General features: G+C 43.5%; 1 protein-coding gene across 24 annotated transcripts in view; it reads right to left on the reverse strand.

The window, feature by feature from the left end:
• The window catches only part of CELF4 (CUGBP Elav-like family member 4), a 714,329-nt gene that overhangs the window by 50,018 nt on the left and 648,136 nt on the right, over nt 1-16,175 (reverse strand). For 9 of the 24 annotated variants that reach the window (XR_014939851.1, XR_014939849.1, XR_014939850.1 and 6 more), the window contains exons 9-11: nt 12,367-12,432; nt 10,677-10,757; nt 4,714-4,857 (exon numbers count right to left, since the gene is read on the reverse strand). Coding sequence is in view for 19 of the 24 variants with exons in the window: in XM_085530178.1 (XP_085386304.1) it covers nt 4,714-4,857; nt 10,677-10,757; nt 12,367-12,432 (291 nt within the window). In the remaining 5 variants the exon portion in view is untranslated. The remainder of the gene's footprint in view (nt 1-4,713; nt 4,858-10,676; nt 10,758-12,366; nt 12,433-16,175) is intronic. The other 15 variants (XR_014939852.1, XM_085530181.1, XM_085530179.1 and 12 more) reach the window with 3 other exon arrangements.

A 16,175-nucleotide genomic window follows, 5' to 3' on the forward strand; every position in this document is an offset into this window, starting at 1 on the left:
CAAGGAGAGAAACTACAGTATCCCATGGGCATAAAGGAGATTGTGTTCAGCCTTCTGGAGTCAATGGTTTCTGGGGAGAAACTGAAGCTGCCACACCAGAGGGCATGTGGCATAGGCACAGAGTGAGGGACTGCACATTGTGGGTATTACAGGGTATGTGGAACAGAATGACTCTGACAGTGTCTGCTGCTTGATGGAATGCAAAGAGACAGAGCATCAGGTGCTCACTGCTCTCAAGACGAGGTAACCAGAGGAATGAATTTCCAAGTGCACCAGTGTAACAATTCCTTTGGCTTTAATTTATCTACATCTTCTGTGACACCTCAGGGTAATCATTTGGCCTCTGCTGCTCCATCCACTTCCTCGTTTTTCTCATTTCTGTCATGTCTTCCTAATTAATATTGCCCAAATCTATCCTTTGCCTTCTCTGTTAAAACATTTTCCTAGAACCGGGTTGTCTCTGCCTTTCACTAGTTTAATGTCTTCAAATACCTTCTTGAAGTATACTCTATAACAACACTACTCCTGAAATTCTGACTGTTTACCACAGAGGGAGAGTTAACTTTGGATGGACAGCATGGAGAGTGACTCTTCTCACACTAACTTTAATAGCTTTAATTGCATCATATTAGCGGAGTTTTCCTTTTTGCCTAATGCACAAACCACTCACAATTCAATCATCTAGATATCTGGAAGGGAAGCTTTTAAGAGAACCATTGTGATCAGCACATCGTAATATATTGCATGTCCTCTGACATTTACGTATTTACATATGGAAGAACTTACACACATGCAGTGGGAAGTCTCTGCCTTATACAGACACAAAATAGAGCCCCAGGGTCCTGCAGAAGTTGATGGTCAGGCATATTATGATCCTGTGCAAGACAACCCAGATCGGTCTACTGTGAGATTGGGAGCTGCTGTCCAGAAAGCAAGGTAAATTAAGTGTAAATTAAGTCAGACAACAACTCCTATGATGGCCCTGCCATTTTACCGGGAAAGGATAGAATAGGCTAGTGATGGTAAAATAAGTGTGTGTAAAGTGGCTAAAAATATCAGCTGGGCATTGAGTGAAAAGCTGGCGGGAGAGGAGAGAGAAGGACAGAACAGTGAAGGGCTGTGAAAGTGAAATCAATAATTTTGAATACTAGAGGGTGGATGAGGCAGTGCCTGAGGGGAATCCCAAGGAGATGCTAATATGGTCAGTGTGATGAAGGCTTAGGCCATGGGGATAGAGAGGGTGGTGATGAGTGCGAGGGAGGAGCATGGTGTGTATTTGGACACATTTCAGCTGCATCAGGATAGAGGGGAAAGTAAGAGCCAGAGATCTGAAAAACTGAAGGAGAAAAGGGAGGATCTGGGTTCAGACTGGATGCAAGCAGCAAGAGGAAAGTCTTAGGCAAAGAAGCCTCCCTTTTTCAATGACTGCTTTTCAGTGAGAAGTCAGGTTTGTTTCTCAGGCAATCTCATACACTGCAGCAAGCAGACCTGCTATGGTAAACAACAGACATATTTCAACTGCTTTCACATTTTTTGCATGAAATCAGTGCTTGCCATAGTCCGAACTATAACATGTTTGCCTCTGAACTCAGAAAGTCAAAGTCTCTATGACCAGGGTGTTGTTTTTTTTTCAGCGCACACAGGTTTTAATGGGTCTCTGCAGGATGTTGGATTCTGGTTTGTAACTGGTCTCATTTTCTTCCATGTCTTCCCCTATACTACTCTGCCAGCAGTGGCCAAAGGAGATAATGCTTCCATCTTTGTGCTGAAAGTGCAGGGGGAATGCAGGTTCAGAGACAAGAAGGAAGGAATAAAAGTCCCTTTTTGAGATGGTGCTCTCCTGACTCACCGGCTACTTACTAGTAGTTCAACACTGACAGAACAGAAAATGAAGAATTTTCTCTTTCCATGGGGGAAAAAAAAAAAAAAAAAGATTTTTCTCCATGGAATTTTTTTAAGATTCTCAAAAGCAGGACTTCTTGACAATTTCTCTACAACCTGGGGCTAGACTCTGTTAGAGCAATTTACTTGGGATCTGCATAGCAGATACATTTTAAAAGGTCATATAATGGTGGAATATCTTTCTGGGGCCAGACAGCATTGTCCCCCCAGGCTACCAGTTGGAGAGCTCTGGCTTGTTAAAAAAAGTAAAACAGAATGCAAATGCTATGTTTTTTACATGTTGAGTTTTGGGAAATGCTTAAGCAGAAAAAGGAAAGAGTTTTCTTATGTTCAAAGTTGACAAAAATCCTTTTTTTTGGGGGGGGGTCATTTTGGTAAAAGTAATTTATCCTTTTTTTAAAAAGTAGGATTTCAGAACAATAAAATCAGCATCAACTTCAGTGGACACAGCAAGACAAATGAAAGGTCTGATTATCTCTAATACCCTCCACAGTTTTATGTTGCTCTAAACTTGAAGGTCAGCAGGGTGGGAGGTTTTGAAGAGCAGAGTGACATACTTGTGATAATTAGCTACCTGTACTTCTGCCATTTCTGTCCTTCTGGAAGTGTATGTACATGGCTGTTAGTCAGTATCCTTATTAAAAAGAAAAACAGCAAAAGTAAGAGAAAACTGGATCTTGACACCTGGGTTATGAAACTGACTGAACCTGGATGTTTGTGCTTCAGAAGTTAATAAAAGATGACTAAAATCTACTTGCAATCTCTGATTCCCCTTTTTGCTTGGTCTTGAGTCTATACATCCAAAGTGCACCTTCCTGCTTTCAAGCTTGAACATCCTAACATTAGCATTGGATGTTATTGCATTAAACAACTTATGGCTTGGGTTCTTCCAGTAAGACTCATGCTTAAGAAAAAATTGTGCTAAGATGCCCCAATCTCTGCTCATCCATAGCCTCAGAGCACCTTGGAAGTGGCAATAAAGCCAGCACCATAACCCTGCCCCACAAGCTAGGTATGTGTTATTATCCTCATGAAGCCTTGCAGCCAGGAGCTTTTGAAATATAAGGGGATGTGGTGAATCTGTTTCTCACCTTGCATCTCTGTTTAGTTTTGCCTTTCCCCTTGCCAGTTCCGAGAGGAGCCAGGCGCAGTATTCTCCTAAATATTATTTATGATAGGAATAGCAATTTCAGTGCCGAAGGTCTGTTTCTAACCTGTTGATATCCTTGGAGCTCTAGTTTTCAATGTCACTAGAGCTGTACTGGTCTGCTCATTTTGTTATGAGCTTTTATATGGTTAAAACTCCATAAAGAAGGTGGGCTCAGGAGTGAATATGGATAATTAATAATTTCTCATTTGAACTTCCCAACTGCTTCTTCTAACCAAAATACTTCTTATTCTTCATTCTCCCAGTGTTTGAGAGTACAGAAATCTCATGATGACTACCATTGAAGGAAACTGCTGTGTCCTCTCAAACAAGGGAAAAAAACTTCTAGAATCAAAGAGAAACTTGGTCTGACCCTCTTTAGATGGCAAAGAGGAACTGTGCACAGAGAAGATGCAGAAAATTCTTGGAAGTACTGTCTGTCATGCACCATAGCAAGGAATGAGGTAGGAGTTTTGGGAGGTGGGCTCTCTGGGAAGGGACTGGGGAAAATAGCATGGAAAGAAAGCATGGTGTGGAGACTGAACGTGACTTTAAATTCAAATGAAATTCCAACGAGTCTTAACTCTGGAAGTTTGCCTGAGAAACAGAGTCCAGATCAGCTGCAGGTAAAAGGAACAGAAAAGCAATAGTTTGTCCCACCATAATTCTCAGGGAAGGTTTGCAAGGAGTACTGGGTGGCACAGAACATGAAATTTCACATCCCGTTGGTGAACGTGAGGATGAGAGAGATCCAGAGCCCACCAGCAGAATAGTGCCACATGGCAGGGTGGCAGGGTCCCCCTGCTGCTGCACTGCCTGAAAGGACCTTCCATAGCAACACTTTTGCAAACAGTGAAATCTCAATGAAACGCATGTTACCACACAGCTTTTGGCAGGCTGATCCACCCTTGTGGGTACAGACTGGGGTGTCCCTGTCTGGCGGACCACATGCAGCTGAGGCTGTGTTCCACTCATGCTCCAGCTGGTGGAGCTGAGCCAGCCGTATGCCCAGAGCTGTGTGAGCAAAGTATTTATTCAAACCCAGCTGAGGCACAGGGTGATCTCAGGCTGTTTGTATGTGCTGTAGCGCTGGCTCAGGTCTGGTGGGTTCAGAGCATGGTTGCTGGCATTTCAGTGAGCAGCCATCCCTACAGGCATTCAACTAACGTTCAGCCTTTGTCCCTTTGCAGTTTAATGCATCACACCTGCTGGAGAGCTGCCCCTCAAGCTCTGTCTTCCCTTTGACTTCATGACCTGTTTCTGCTTTGCCTTGGATACAGAAATTCCCCTTCTGCCACATGCTCCCACTGCTGACCCCATCAGCATTTCACCTAACCCTCTGACCTCCTCCATTTTGCTGCAGGTGCTTTAGTCTCTTCTGCACCCTCCTCACCTCCCCTTACGAGGCAAGATATTTTCCACCCCACCACCAGCAACTGCAGCACCCAGCTGCTGGTGAGATGCCAAACCTTCACCTCTAAGCAGCGCATACAATTCTGAGCATGAGACAATTAGGAGAGAAAGAGGGAAGGGGGAAAGTATTGACAGGAATAAATCGAGAGAAATCATAAAAGCTTAAGCAGAAAGAAAGCAGTTTGAAAGGTAAAGTATTCAGAGAAAGCCCTTTCCTGGATGAATCTAATTGTTTTGTTATCTTTACCCACCAAAGCATTTACTTTGGTTTGTCGCCCGATCCACAAACACTTTCGAGGAGATGACATTACCGAAAGGCAGGAACATCTGCATCAGCTCAGCATCCCCAAACTCCTGGGGCAGATGGTAGATAAACAGGTTACAGCCCTCTGGTCCTGTCAAGAGAAAAATAAGATCCATGAATAGAGTTAAGTGGGATATAAGAAAGCACATGGTGGGATACTTTGGTGTCTCCTCTCTGACTGGTGATGTATAACTGTGAGTCTTCAGAGCCCAGACTGCATGTAGGGATGCATGAAGAAAGGGCTCCTCAGTGTATCTGACTTTCCTCACCTGGAAAACAGTGGGCATGGGATGTGCTTTCTCCTGACTCATCTCTTTATCGTTACCACTTCATCCTCTTTGGAAAACTCCACGCCTAGCAATGTGACATCTGTCATAATCACCCTTCCTTATTCTCCCATGTTGGTCTTCAAGACACTTTCAGAGGAACAAAGAAAGCAGAAGACTAGGAACTCAGGAAGTAAGTCTATGCTAACCTTCTTAGCACAAACACCAGGATAAAAAAGATAAATAGAGGAATGCAGCAGCACATGTGGCCATGGAAAAATAAAGCAGTGGAAAAGAACAAAAAGAACAATATATGTAGTTCTTGGTTCCTCATTTAATCTGTAGAGTTTTGGGTGACCACCCCCTAATCCTTACTTCTCTGGGTCTTCACCCAAATGTTTCATTACCTCTATGGTTTGCTGTTGAAGACTGAGACACCAGGAGAAAGGAATACAGAAACCTGTGGACTTGTTTTGCTTTGTAAAACTTTGCATTCAGTCCCCACAATATGACTCAGTCCAAAGACTCCCCATAACCTAGACAGCTTAGTATCATTCCATAGGGTTCCTCAAAAGAGAAAATCAAATCCAAAATCCTAGACTTCAGAACAGGAATTGCTTTCTTTTTTCTTTCTTTTTTTTTTCTTTTTTCTTTTTTTTTTTTTTTTTTCTCCTCAGTACTGTAACAAATATCAAGAGAAGAAGTCTTTCAGTGTAATATGCATTTTTGTTAATGCTGAGGCATGGAAAATGTTCAATCGGGATTGCATTTGGGGGTAGAAGAGAACTTGCCTCTGGCTTAGAATGTGACTTGTATCACTGCATGTAGTGTGTGACACAGTGATCGAAAATCAAGGGGGGAGTGGGGTGGTGGAGATTATTTCCAGGGGTATTTCCAGCTGCTGCCCAGCTCTACACTGACCTCCACAGATAACTCCAGCTCTGGTTTGCTCATCAGGGTCCAGATGAAGGGGAATTAATGAGTGCTCCTTGATGGTAGGAGGACAGAGAGAAACAGAATGCCTTCCTTCCACCCAGCCCCTGTGCTTACATCGCTGCGACCTCACCAAGCCTTCTTTCCCCCATTTAGAGCTGGGGCACAGTGTGGGGAAGGAAAAGGTTTTTTAATACTCTTGTTTTCTTCATTGGGGCATAATTATGGTGTCATAACACAGCAAATTACAACTTTGCCTTTCCTGTTAGAGAGAGGAGTTTGCCTAGATGCTCCCACCTTTTATTAGCCATTATTCATCCCCCCGGCTGGCAGGAGAAGTACGGCGAAGTCAGGATTCTGACAGATGCCCATTTAAAGCTCATTAAAATTCCTGGGCCTCAGCATGATTGAAGTCACAGGCTCTCCACATTTCCTTTTGGATTAATGGAAAATGAAGCCCTAATGAATATTTGCTAAGCACAATTTTCCCCACTAATTTGCTAAAAGGACTGTCACGAAGGAACAGCTGATCCTTTGCATCTTGTGCATTTCCTAGAGGTCATGGGGATGGTGACCGAGTTTCTTCCAAGTGGGGGGGATACTGGTACAGCGGTATAATTAACCAATTAAGCACCCAGTCAACCGCTTAACTAATTTACTTTTGAAACTCAGTGGCCCACACTCAGTCTCCCCTATTTTATGCCAAACTTTTCATTCTTCCCATCAGCTCCTGTCTGCCTCTTCCTTTGTCTCCCCACTGAGTGACTGTCCTTTCTTCAGTCCTTTCTGCAGTTCAGTTACATACAATGCAGTTACTGGCAGAATAAACTGGATATGAAACACTCTGAAAATGTTAAACAAACACCAACACCCTTAGGTGTCTGTTAGAGCTGAGAAAATGCTGCCCAGGAGAAGACCGTGGTCCAGAATAGTAGGGAAAATTTCATTTCTTCATCTGAATGTGCCCCAAAGCGCTTCTGCTGTGGGATTTGAGATCTGCATTATTATGGAATGGGTAAAATCTTGGCTTTACTGCAATTAGTGGCAAAATTCCCACTGACATCACGAGAGCCAGCAGTTTGCTCTGTAAAACTGGCAAATTCTTTCAAAAATGCCAGCTGTATTTCCTGGGGTCTTGGATGTGTTGTGCATGAGTAGAGATTCTGCCTGCATGTGCTGAGAAATACCTACTAAGGCATAAGGCGGATCAGAAGGCACACAACTTCATCCACACCAGGCTTGGATGCTGGGCTCAAGGAGAGAACAACACTTAGCTCATCTTAAAATCAGCTTTGCATAACAGTGCTTGGACACCAAGAGAAAAAGGCCAGGAAGGATGTGAAAAAGCAGAGACGAAAGCCCAGCCCTGTTTTTAAGTGTGGCTTTAAAATCCATGCTGTGGCTTCCCATACTGACACAAACATTCAAGGCCAAATTTACTCCATTCCCAGCTACAGAGGATTTTTGCTAATTCTCAATGCTGAAAACTCCACCTGCTACTGAGAAACAACCCGGGGTAGTTTGATTTGTTTTATCATCCTCACATATGAAAATTCTGCCATTAGAATTTAACAAGCAATTTCTTGTTAAATCCATCCATCCGTAAGTTACCTATCGCAGTTAGACTCCTTGGTAAAGAATTCACAAAACAAGCTCTCTCTACCTTGTTTTTTTCCTTATTCCTGAGTCAAGTTAATTCTGTCACTCTATGGTAGACAACATAATTGTGCATATGACCATCCCTTTATGCATATGTATTTATTTTTAAGACTGATTGCATGAATTGTTACACTCAGAAAGCTATGAAGAGCTAAGTTAGTTCTCAGTACACATATTCAAGGAGTTCTAAAGGGATCAAGAATATTGGGACAAGATTACTGTTGGTATGGCAAAATCTTAGTGAAAACTTTACTGCCAAGAGAAAGGTCTCATTTTGGACTGAGTTAATGGATTACTGAAGATCGGTACAGTTGGCAGTTCAAGGCTGAATACAATACTAAAATTCTTTACTAAGCACTTTACTTTGGCTTTCAGAAGGGCTGTAAGTCAGCTCGAAATCTAACCCTTGCAACATTTTATGAGAAGAGAATCAAGGTTCATTTATATCCTGACACCTACCACGGCTTTTAGTTTTATTGCTTTAAGTAATAGGTATTTCTGCTCATTAATACACTGGAAGCAAAGATAGCCTTGATTCAGACAAAAGGAAAGAAAAGTTGTAAGGAACAGGCAGTTTATGAGCAGTTTGCATATTACAGGCAAACCATGTTGGATAACAGAAACACATGTGCCTGGGAACACTAGAACATATGGCAGAGAGATCTGTTCTGGGTCTGTTTTGATTTGGCTTGGTTGGACTTGAGCTGCTAAGTCATTGCTCTGCCCATGCTCATCACTGGCCAGCTTGTGGTAGTTACTTAGGATGGTGACAGCAGCGCCCCATCCTATCTCTGGGTGTCAATGTGAGTAATTAAAAATGAGCTGTCCCATAAGGATGTACTAAGTTTGCATGCAGTCTTTAGTCTGGATGCACAGTAAATCGGATTTATACCTCACCTCCACTCAGAGGCTGTAACTTGTTGCCTATTCTTTATTTGCTTGCTATTTAGTTCTCAGCATACTTGAATGCAGGAGTCACAAGCCTTCCCTACTTTATTTTAGTATCTAAGTGTATTTCTGAGTTTCACAAACTATGTCGAGATGAGTAATACAATACAAATTTGAAATTACCCCCAAGTTTTGCCTGGCTGACATGATCTGAGTTAAGACCTTGTCTCTACCTTTGGTAATTTTGGATCTGTTCCACCCTATGCAACCCATCAGCTGCCGACAGCCTCAGTACTCATGTGGAAGCAATGACTAATCTCTACAGGAATTATGCAGCAGCCAAGTAGTCTGGGCTTGTTATCCAACCAGGATTCAAGAGCTGAGAGTTAGCATCATTATTAACAGTGTGATCATCAATGTTGTTGTTGTGGTAGGATAGGTTCATTAACAAATCAATGTTTGCGCACATTCTTGCAAGCATAAAGCACTCTTTTCAGCATTGAGTATTGTTATTACTAGAGTTTCCTCTTGCTGCATCTTTCTGTTAAAGGGTAGAGAGGTTTGAAGGTCTTGACTTTCTGCTAAAATGCAGCATTGTGCCCCTAATAAATAATAGAGAAAGCCACAGCAGATAAACATTACATGAAAATGGAGGACACTGGGAATGGCTACCTGCCTTGAATCAGTGTTTCCTCTTCTATACCTGGCCCCCAATAATCATAATATCAGATGCTTATAGAAAGGAACAAAAAGTTATGAGATAACTTGTCCACTGGGTGACACTCACCCTCAACCCACAGATACACTGTGCCTTATGAACATGGGGATCTTTGGACAGTGGTGCTCAGAGTGTGTACAACAGTTATTCCTTTCTTTGGATTGTTCCTGGCACAATGCTATGTTAAGCAATGATCTGCTCTCCATTTTGTCCTGTGCTTAATCTAGCCCCAGTAAGTAATAAAAAGCAAAGTCCTTCAGCATGGGGGAAACATCTCGGTAATGATACGCTAGGTCTGTGCATCTGTTCTCACAGCAGGGATGTGTACTAGAGCTAATCAGGAGCTGGAAGTTGTGTTCCCCAGGAAATTCTGACATCAGAAAAAAATTAATTCCAAATTAGATCGAAATGCTGACATTTCTAATTTTCTCACAAAATGAGATTTCTCCCCCAAAGTAGTTCTAGGCCATCAGAATGTTTTAGTCTGATAGTCTAATCTTGATTCATTTTGTTCTGACTGTTACACTGTATTAAAATATTAAATGTAATTATATATATAATAACACATATAGAATATATCTGAATTAGCAATCTAGTAAGGAGTAAAAGTTGAAATATAATTACTTAAAATGACGGTCCCTACACAAAGCTGAAGCACCTGACATAAATGCCTCACTTTAGGTAAGCAGTTTCTTGTCCAAAGAGAGCAGTGGATGGCTGGGGCTATCTAAGCAGGTTGCCTCTGAGGTTCCCACTGTTCCCTACTGGCTGTAAAGCAAACATAAATGACTCCTCTCTTCATTTAAGCAAATTTTTGGTTGCTGTGCATTACCTCCCAAAACAATCACATGTAACACTGGGAGGTTCACTTATCCATGCTTTTAATGTCTCCAGTGCAACTATCCTTTCCTCTGTACTACATAAGTCTAGCTCCTCTTGTAGTCAATGCAAAGAAAAGGGTACCTTTGCTACATGAATAATCTCATCCTTATACGGATATTACTCTCTAAAAGGGCTGATTTGTGTTCCCAGAGAGGCTGAAAGGACTAGATCAGCTCCACTTAATAGCAGGTGTCTGAAATTACATTACTGGCTTCTAATGAAGGATCACCATTATTTGTTTCCTATTAAATTCTTTATTCCAATGCAATTACTCTCGTTGGCTGTCTTTAACAATCCCCACATTGCTAACAGGCCTTTCCATAGCCCATGCACATCAGCACACTCCTATCCCTGGGATCTTAGGAAATCTTGGCAGGGATCTCCCATGAGGATGTTTGCAATGTGGCAATACCGCCACATATGGAAACTGAGAAAAGACTCAGTGGACCAGGGATGCAAAGCAATGGGGCATTAAATGGATGCTCCCTAGGTGCATGAGGAGGGGAACCAGTGTGGTGGGGACAGTATGCTGGGTGCAGAGAAAACAACAGACCACTCACTCACCTTCTCTCTGTTGCTGTGGTATCATGGGAGGTGGCTGTGGGAACGCTTGGCTAATCTGGCCATAAGCAGCAGGATAAGCAGCTGTATAGAAAAGAAAGGGAGAGAAGGAAAGGATAGATTTCAGTTCTGGGAAGCAAGAAACTTTCACGTCAAACAATCACACTAATCTGGAGACGTGCTTTCCCCTGTCTTTTAGACACCTACTGTAGCCTGATATATAATAGAAGTGTCACAGGTAGTAGCACTTGTCCCTGAGCATCCATTCTCCCTTTAACTTTGTAGCACCGGGGACAGCCATGTGATCTAAATTGGGGTTTAAACGGAGATCCACAAGATCTCCCCTACCAGAGATGGGCAACCATTCCAGGAAGTACGAGAAAAACACTCATTCTTGAGCTCACTGTGTTGATGACTGTGGACTGGCATGTGCAGAGCCAATACCCATGTTTTTATTTTGCACTCTGATTTATATACATGATTATGATAACAGTTCATATGTATTCCCTCTCACTCTATACAGAATATGCACAGAAGCAGACTTGTGCATGCATTCTCAGATATACATTTCCTTTCTTGTCTATAGACACAATCTTCTACACAAACACAGTGGAAACAGTGTGCAGCAATTAAACAATTTTCCCCACCTCAGCTCCCCTACCAAGCAGACAAGGGGAGCCATTCAATACCACAGATGGTAGATGATGTGCCTTGCTGCTAAAAATACAGAGTACGGGTCGCCTGCGAGCCCAGAGAGAGGGGGATAGGGGCCATGTGTGTGCAGAGGGGTTAATTAACAGCTCAAAGGGTTGAGCTGCTTCCCATCTATCAAACCTCACAAGCAATAAATGACAATAACTAAAATACCGGCAAATGAAGCCCTACATGGAGAATTAAATTAAGTTTCCAGATACAGCACTGACATGAAATAATAGCCATTCCTCAGCGGGAGCCCATGATTGCTCCAGTTACCACAGGAAATTATGACTTTGAGGTGGCAGCTTCCTTGCAGTGTTGGCCATGGACACCTCGCAAGGGGAGGCTGAACACAGCAGGGTCATGGTCTGCACCAGGTCACTTTGGCTGGTGTCAGTCCATCAACTGCAAAGGAGCTGCTCAGCATACACAGAGACGTGAGAGTGAGAGAGGTCTGCCCACTGGAAGTCATGGAGAAGCTGCTGGGAAATCAGGAGTATATGCAGCTTCGAGGCTAGCCTCAAATCTATACCTTCAGCCACGCCAGAGCTGGCCGGTGCTGGTGTGCCCTCACATATGCCCAACCAGCAGAATTCAGATGTACCCTACAGAATGGACATGTGCAGACAAACACTTGACAGTGCCTTGCACTCAGGAGACCCCCAGATCTTCTGTAACGTTAAGTGGCTGCAAACCAACCTTGCTCATTGTACGTTCTACGGAGGCCAGACCCAGTTCTGTCAGTGAAGCTGCACCAAGGTACAGCTCAGTGGGAGCCATTCCCCAGTGCTTCATGAGAGGAGGTTGCCTCTCTCTCAGGGACAGAAGACTCTGCATCTTCAGGTTTGGTTTCATGAGTACTGCAAATTGAACCTGAAGATCTGTGGCCCTGGTTTCCCCACTGCAGGATCCACTTCCCTTCCCACAGCCCCCCTTATCAGTGTTTACAGAATTTAGAGAAGAAAAAGGTTTACTGGGAGAAAGTGTTAATACTAACGACCTGCGTACTGCTGCACTCCAGCGTAGGCTTGCTGCAAAGGGTCTGCTGCAGTGGGGCTCTGTGCTGTGGAGACAGAATAGAGAAGGAAATAAGGGATTAAAACAGAGAAACAGAATCACAGAACATCAGGACTTGGACCAGACCCCAAGGATCATTGAGTCCAATTCCTGCCTCCACACAAGACCACCCAGAATTCAAACCATCGCTATTACACACAGCAGAGCTCAGCGCTGCCCTGCGCTCTCTGTGAGGAGCTGCAGCCACCATATGAGGCTCCTCTCAGCTCCTCTGCCCTGGGCCCAGCATACCCAGGACCCCCCGGTTGCCCCTTTCTTTTCCCTAAGAAATGTGTGCTCTAAGGCAGACAAAACCAAAAGCTGAGAGTCCTAGCAGTAGAGCAGCTAGCTCGTTCTACAGACAGGACTGGTGCAGACCCCTCCGTGATGGCCATGAGGGCACCGTCCCCAAGCTCTGTGTTTTCCTGTGTGACTTTTTACAGTGCTAACAAACCGCTCTCCACCTTTCTCAAGGTTCAGAGCCCACCTCTAATCATGTAGATTCTTGGCATTGCTGCAGTCAACCCCAAAGAGCCCGCATCCTAATCCAGGACTGATGCTGTGCTAGGTGCTGTGCAGACTCAGATCTCAGTGACAGCTACCAGCACATGAAACTTTCAATCAGAGAAGAAAACAACAGGGGCATAGCAGGGGGAAGTAGAAGAGAACAAAGCACTGGCTCCTGCTATACTGACGTCCCTTCAAAAGACCCATTGCTGCTAGGCAGCCCCATTCGAAGGGAGGAGAGGCCCCTTGGAGGGGAGGGGGACACTGCTTGTCTGCTCCAGGCAGGATGCTGTGAATCTCTGCGTAGAGCACGCAGTCCCTTGCTGGCTTCAAAGTGCATTCTCTCTCTTTACAAGTGTGCAGTCCTCCCCCTTAAAACTGTTTATTTTTGTGAAACTTTGAAGTGTAGCTCAAATACAACCAAAGCTAGTTAAGATATTTTTTTTTTTCCTTTTCCCCTTTGGTTGATAGGGAGAGAAAGGGAGAGCAAGAGAGAGAGAGAAACGTGTTGGATAAGCTCTTTCTTTATCTGCAGCAATAAAATATTTAAAGCAAAGCTTGGCTGAACCTCCAGTCCAAATGTCACCTTGGCCCTAATATTTCACTTCTTGTTATGAGTTTAATTTGTATTTATTGGTGCTGCATAGTTCTACATTTATGCAATCCCTCTGGCTTTGTACTTTTAGGATGTTCCCTTAGGGAGCTGCTGATTCCCCCCCACCCCCCCACATACACACACCACTTCCCACTTTCTTCTCTCCTACAAGAAGGCTGGTGGAAAAGGCATGGAGGGTGTGTAGATGTTGAACTACCCAACAAGGTAGTTCAAGGGGGGAGTCAGGCTACATGCCAAAATGTGTGATTAGGTGGCAAATGAGTACCATGGATCTGAAGAAAACAGACAAAATGCTTTGTAACTGGATATTTATTATGGATTTGCCTTAATGTCAAAGAGTACCACTGATCATGGTGTTTTGTAAGGTCTCCTTGTACAATTATCTCCCCACATACAAAGAGGAAGGCTAAGACCAAGACCAAACTTGGAGGGGAGAAATACAACTATCTAGCTAGGTCTTGGAGGCTCCTATACTTATAATATAACTAGATCTCTAGAGGTGGTGTCAGGAAGAAAAAGGTGTGGGACTGTAGTTCTATGCTGGAAGTTGCTGGGTTGAATCTCTATCTGACTTTTGGCAGGTCCCACAGCATCAGTGTAAAACAGAAAAGCACTGCATTACTGTAAGGATTTTCACTCATATGAAAGAACATGAGGAGAATTCATTAAAACCTCTGGAGATCAGTAGAAGCATCACAGGGATGTAAAGTTGTATTTTTAAAGTGTAGATTCTCCAGGAAACTGGAAGAAATGCTTGAAAAACATAAAATCTCTTCTCCATTTACTCTTGCCTTCTTGAAGAAGGAAGTGACTGACGTCTATTCTTTTCAATTTCTCTTCAAAATCATTTTCTTCTAAAAACAGGCTGTTGACCATAGTGCTCTAGAAGAAAACTGACTGTTACAAAGTTCTGAGTGACACAGCAGTTCCTGCACTCCTTTGGGAGAATGGTTCTTACAAGCTCGGACCTTCTAAACAGACCAAGATTATATTCTTTCAGTTAGAAGGAACATCCTGAGGAAAATGCGAGAGGAGACGTGGTAGAGGGAATAAATCTTTATGGAAGAACCACAGTACTGAAATCTGAAGCAAAGGAGATGATCTGCTGTGTCTGCCCTAAAGGCAACTGCCCTTTCTTGGTGGCACCCACCTGCTCATAGAGCTAAACAAAGAGATCCTCTTTGTTGCTCAGGAGATACACTCACAGCATTTTAGTTCTCTGCACTGGATTAGTCTAGCTGGATCATAAGGTCATGCCTGTCAGAAACCACAAATCAGCTCCCCAGGAGGGCATGGTGTAGAAGGAGCCTGAGCAGCTGGGCTGAGCAGGCTGGTGCAGAGCACCTGACTGATGTCCTGCATGATAGCAGTACAGCTGGGGAACATTTCATCCAATGTGTCAGTGCCATCAATGTGTCCATGCTGACATGGCTCAATCTGCAGGCCATGCAGAAAGGTATTGTAAGAGCTGACAATGGACTTGGGCATGCACTTTCTTTCTCTGACATACTGACAACTGGCAATGCCTGTCTCTTTGTAGATATAGGAGAAACCATGGTGTGACATCTATTCAACTATGGTCCTTATCATTTTTCTTCTTGCCTTATGTAGGCGTATGTGGAAACTGTCCATTCTCCCAGCTACAGCTGAGGCTGAGTCCTGCCCATGCAGGACAATGACAAAAACTTCCAAATAAGCTATATTATGAATTCTTGGGCTTTGCAAGCTTTGCCTTTCCTGAAGGGAACCTGACACTTCTAATTTTGGTTTGGATCAGAATAAACTCTTACAGTTAAACACCTTTTCCTGGACTGAGCTCTGGGCATACAGTTTAAACACAGATTAAATCCTACTGGGGCTGGCCACTTTTTAGAGGAACATGTTTCAGCAGCTTTAGAAGCATTACATTGTTTGGCCTTTGTGCCAGTGCTAGGAACTGAACAGGGCCTCCTGGTTCATTGATGAGCTGCTCTCCTTATCCCATGCTTTGGTATCTTGCCTGTCTTTGGAACCATAATCTGACCACTGTAACCAAGCCATTCACTGTAGGAAATATACACTGAAAATCACTGTTCACGTTTAAGATTAAATGCTAAAACTGGGCAAATGCTTTATTTAAAGGGTTTGGAACAACAAGCATTTAAATGCAGCCTTTTTCCCTCCCACACAGAGCTTTTAGAATTCATTATTTCCCTGCACCTTTAGGACTTGTCAGCAAGGTGTGTATATCTAACTGAGCGTTTCTTTCTCAAGAGACTGTTTCATCAGCCAGAATAACTTCATGGCTTGTAGTATATAGAATCACAGAATCATAGAGGGTGGGAAGGACTTCTGGAGATCATCTATTCCAACCCCTCTGGTTAAAGCATGTTGCCTAGAGCAGGCTGTGCAGGAAAGCATCCAAGCTGCTCAACTTGTGTGATACACCTTTGGCTCTGCAGCTGTACACCTTTTCCTCTCCAGCTGTGCTGGGGCTGCCTTTGTTTCATTATGACCCTAATCCATAGAATCACAGAATCATAGAATTGCTCAGGTTAGAAATGACCTTAAAGATCATCAGGTCCAACCACAACCTAACCATAGTACCCTAACTCTAACAACCCAGTCCATGAGCACCATATTCCCTT

Source organism: Coturnix japonica, chromosome Z (assembly GCF_054131305.1).
Source record: "Coturnix japonica strain WE chromosome Z, WE-NBRP24, whole genome shotgun sequence".
NCBI classification, from domain to species: domain Eukaryota; kingdom Metazoa; phylum Chordata; class Aves; order Galliformes; family Phasianidae; genus Coturnix; species Coturnix japonica.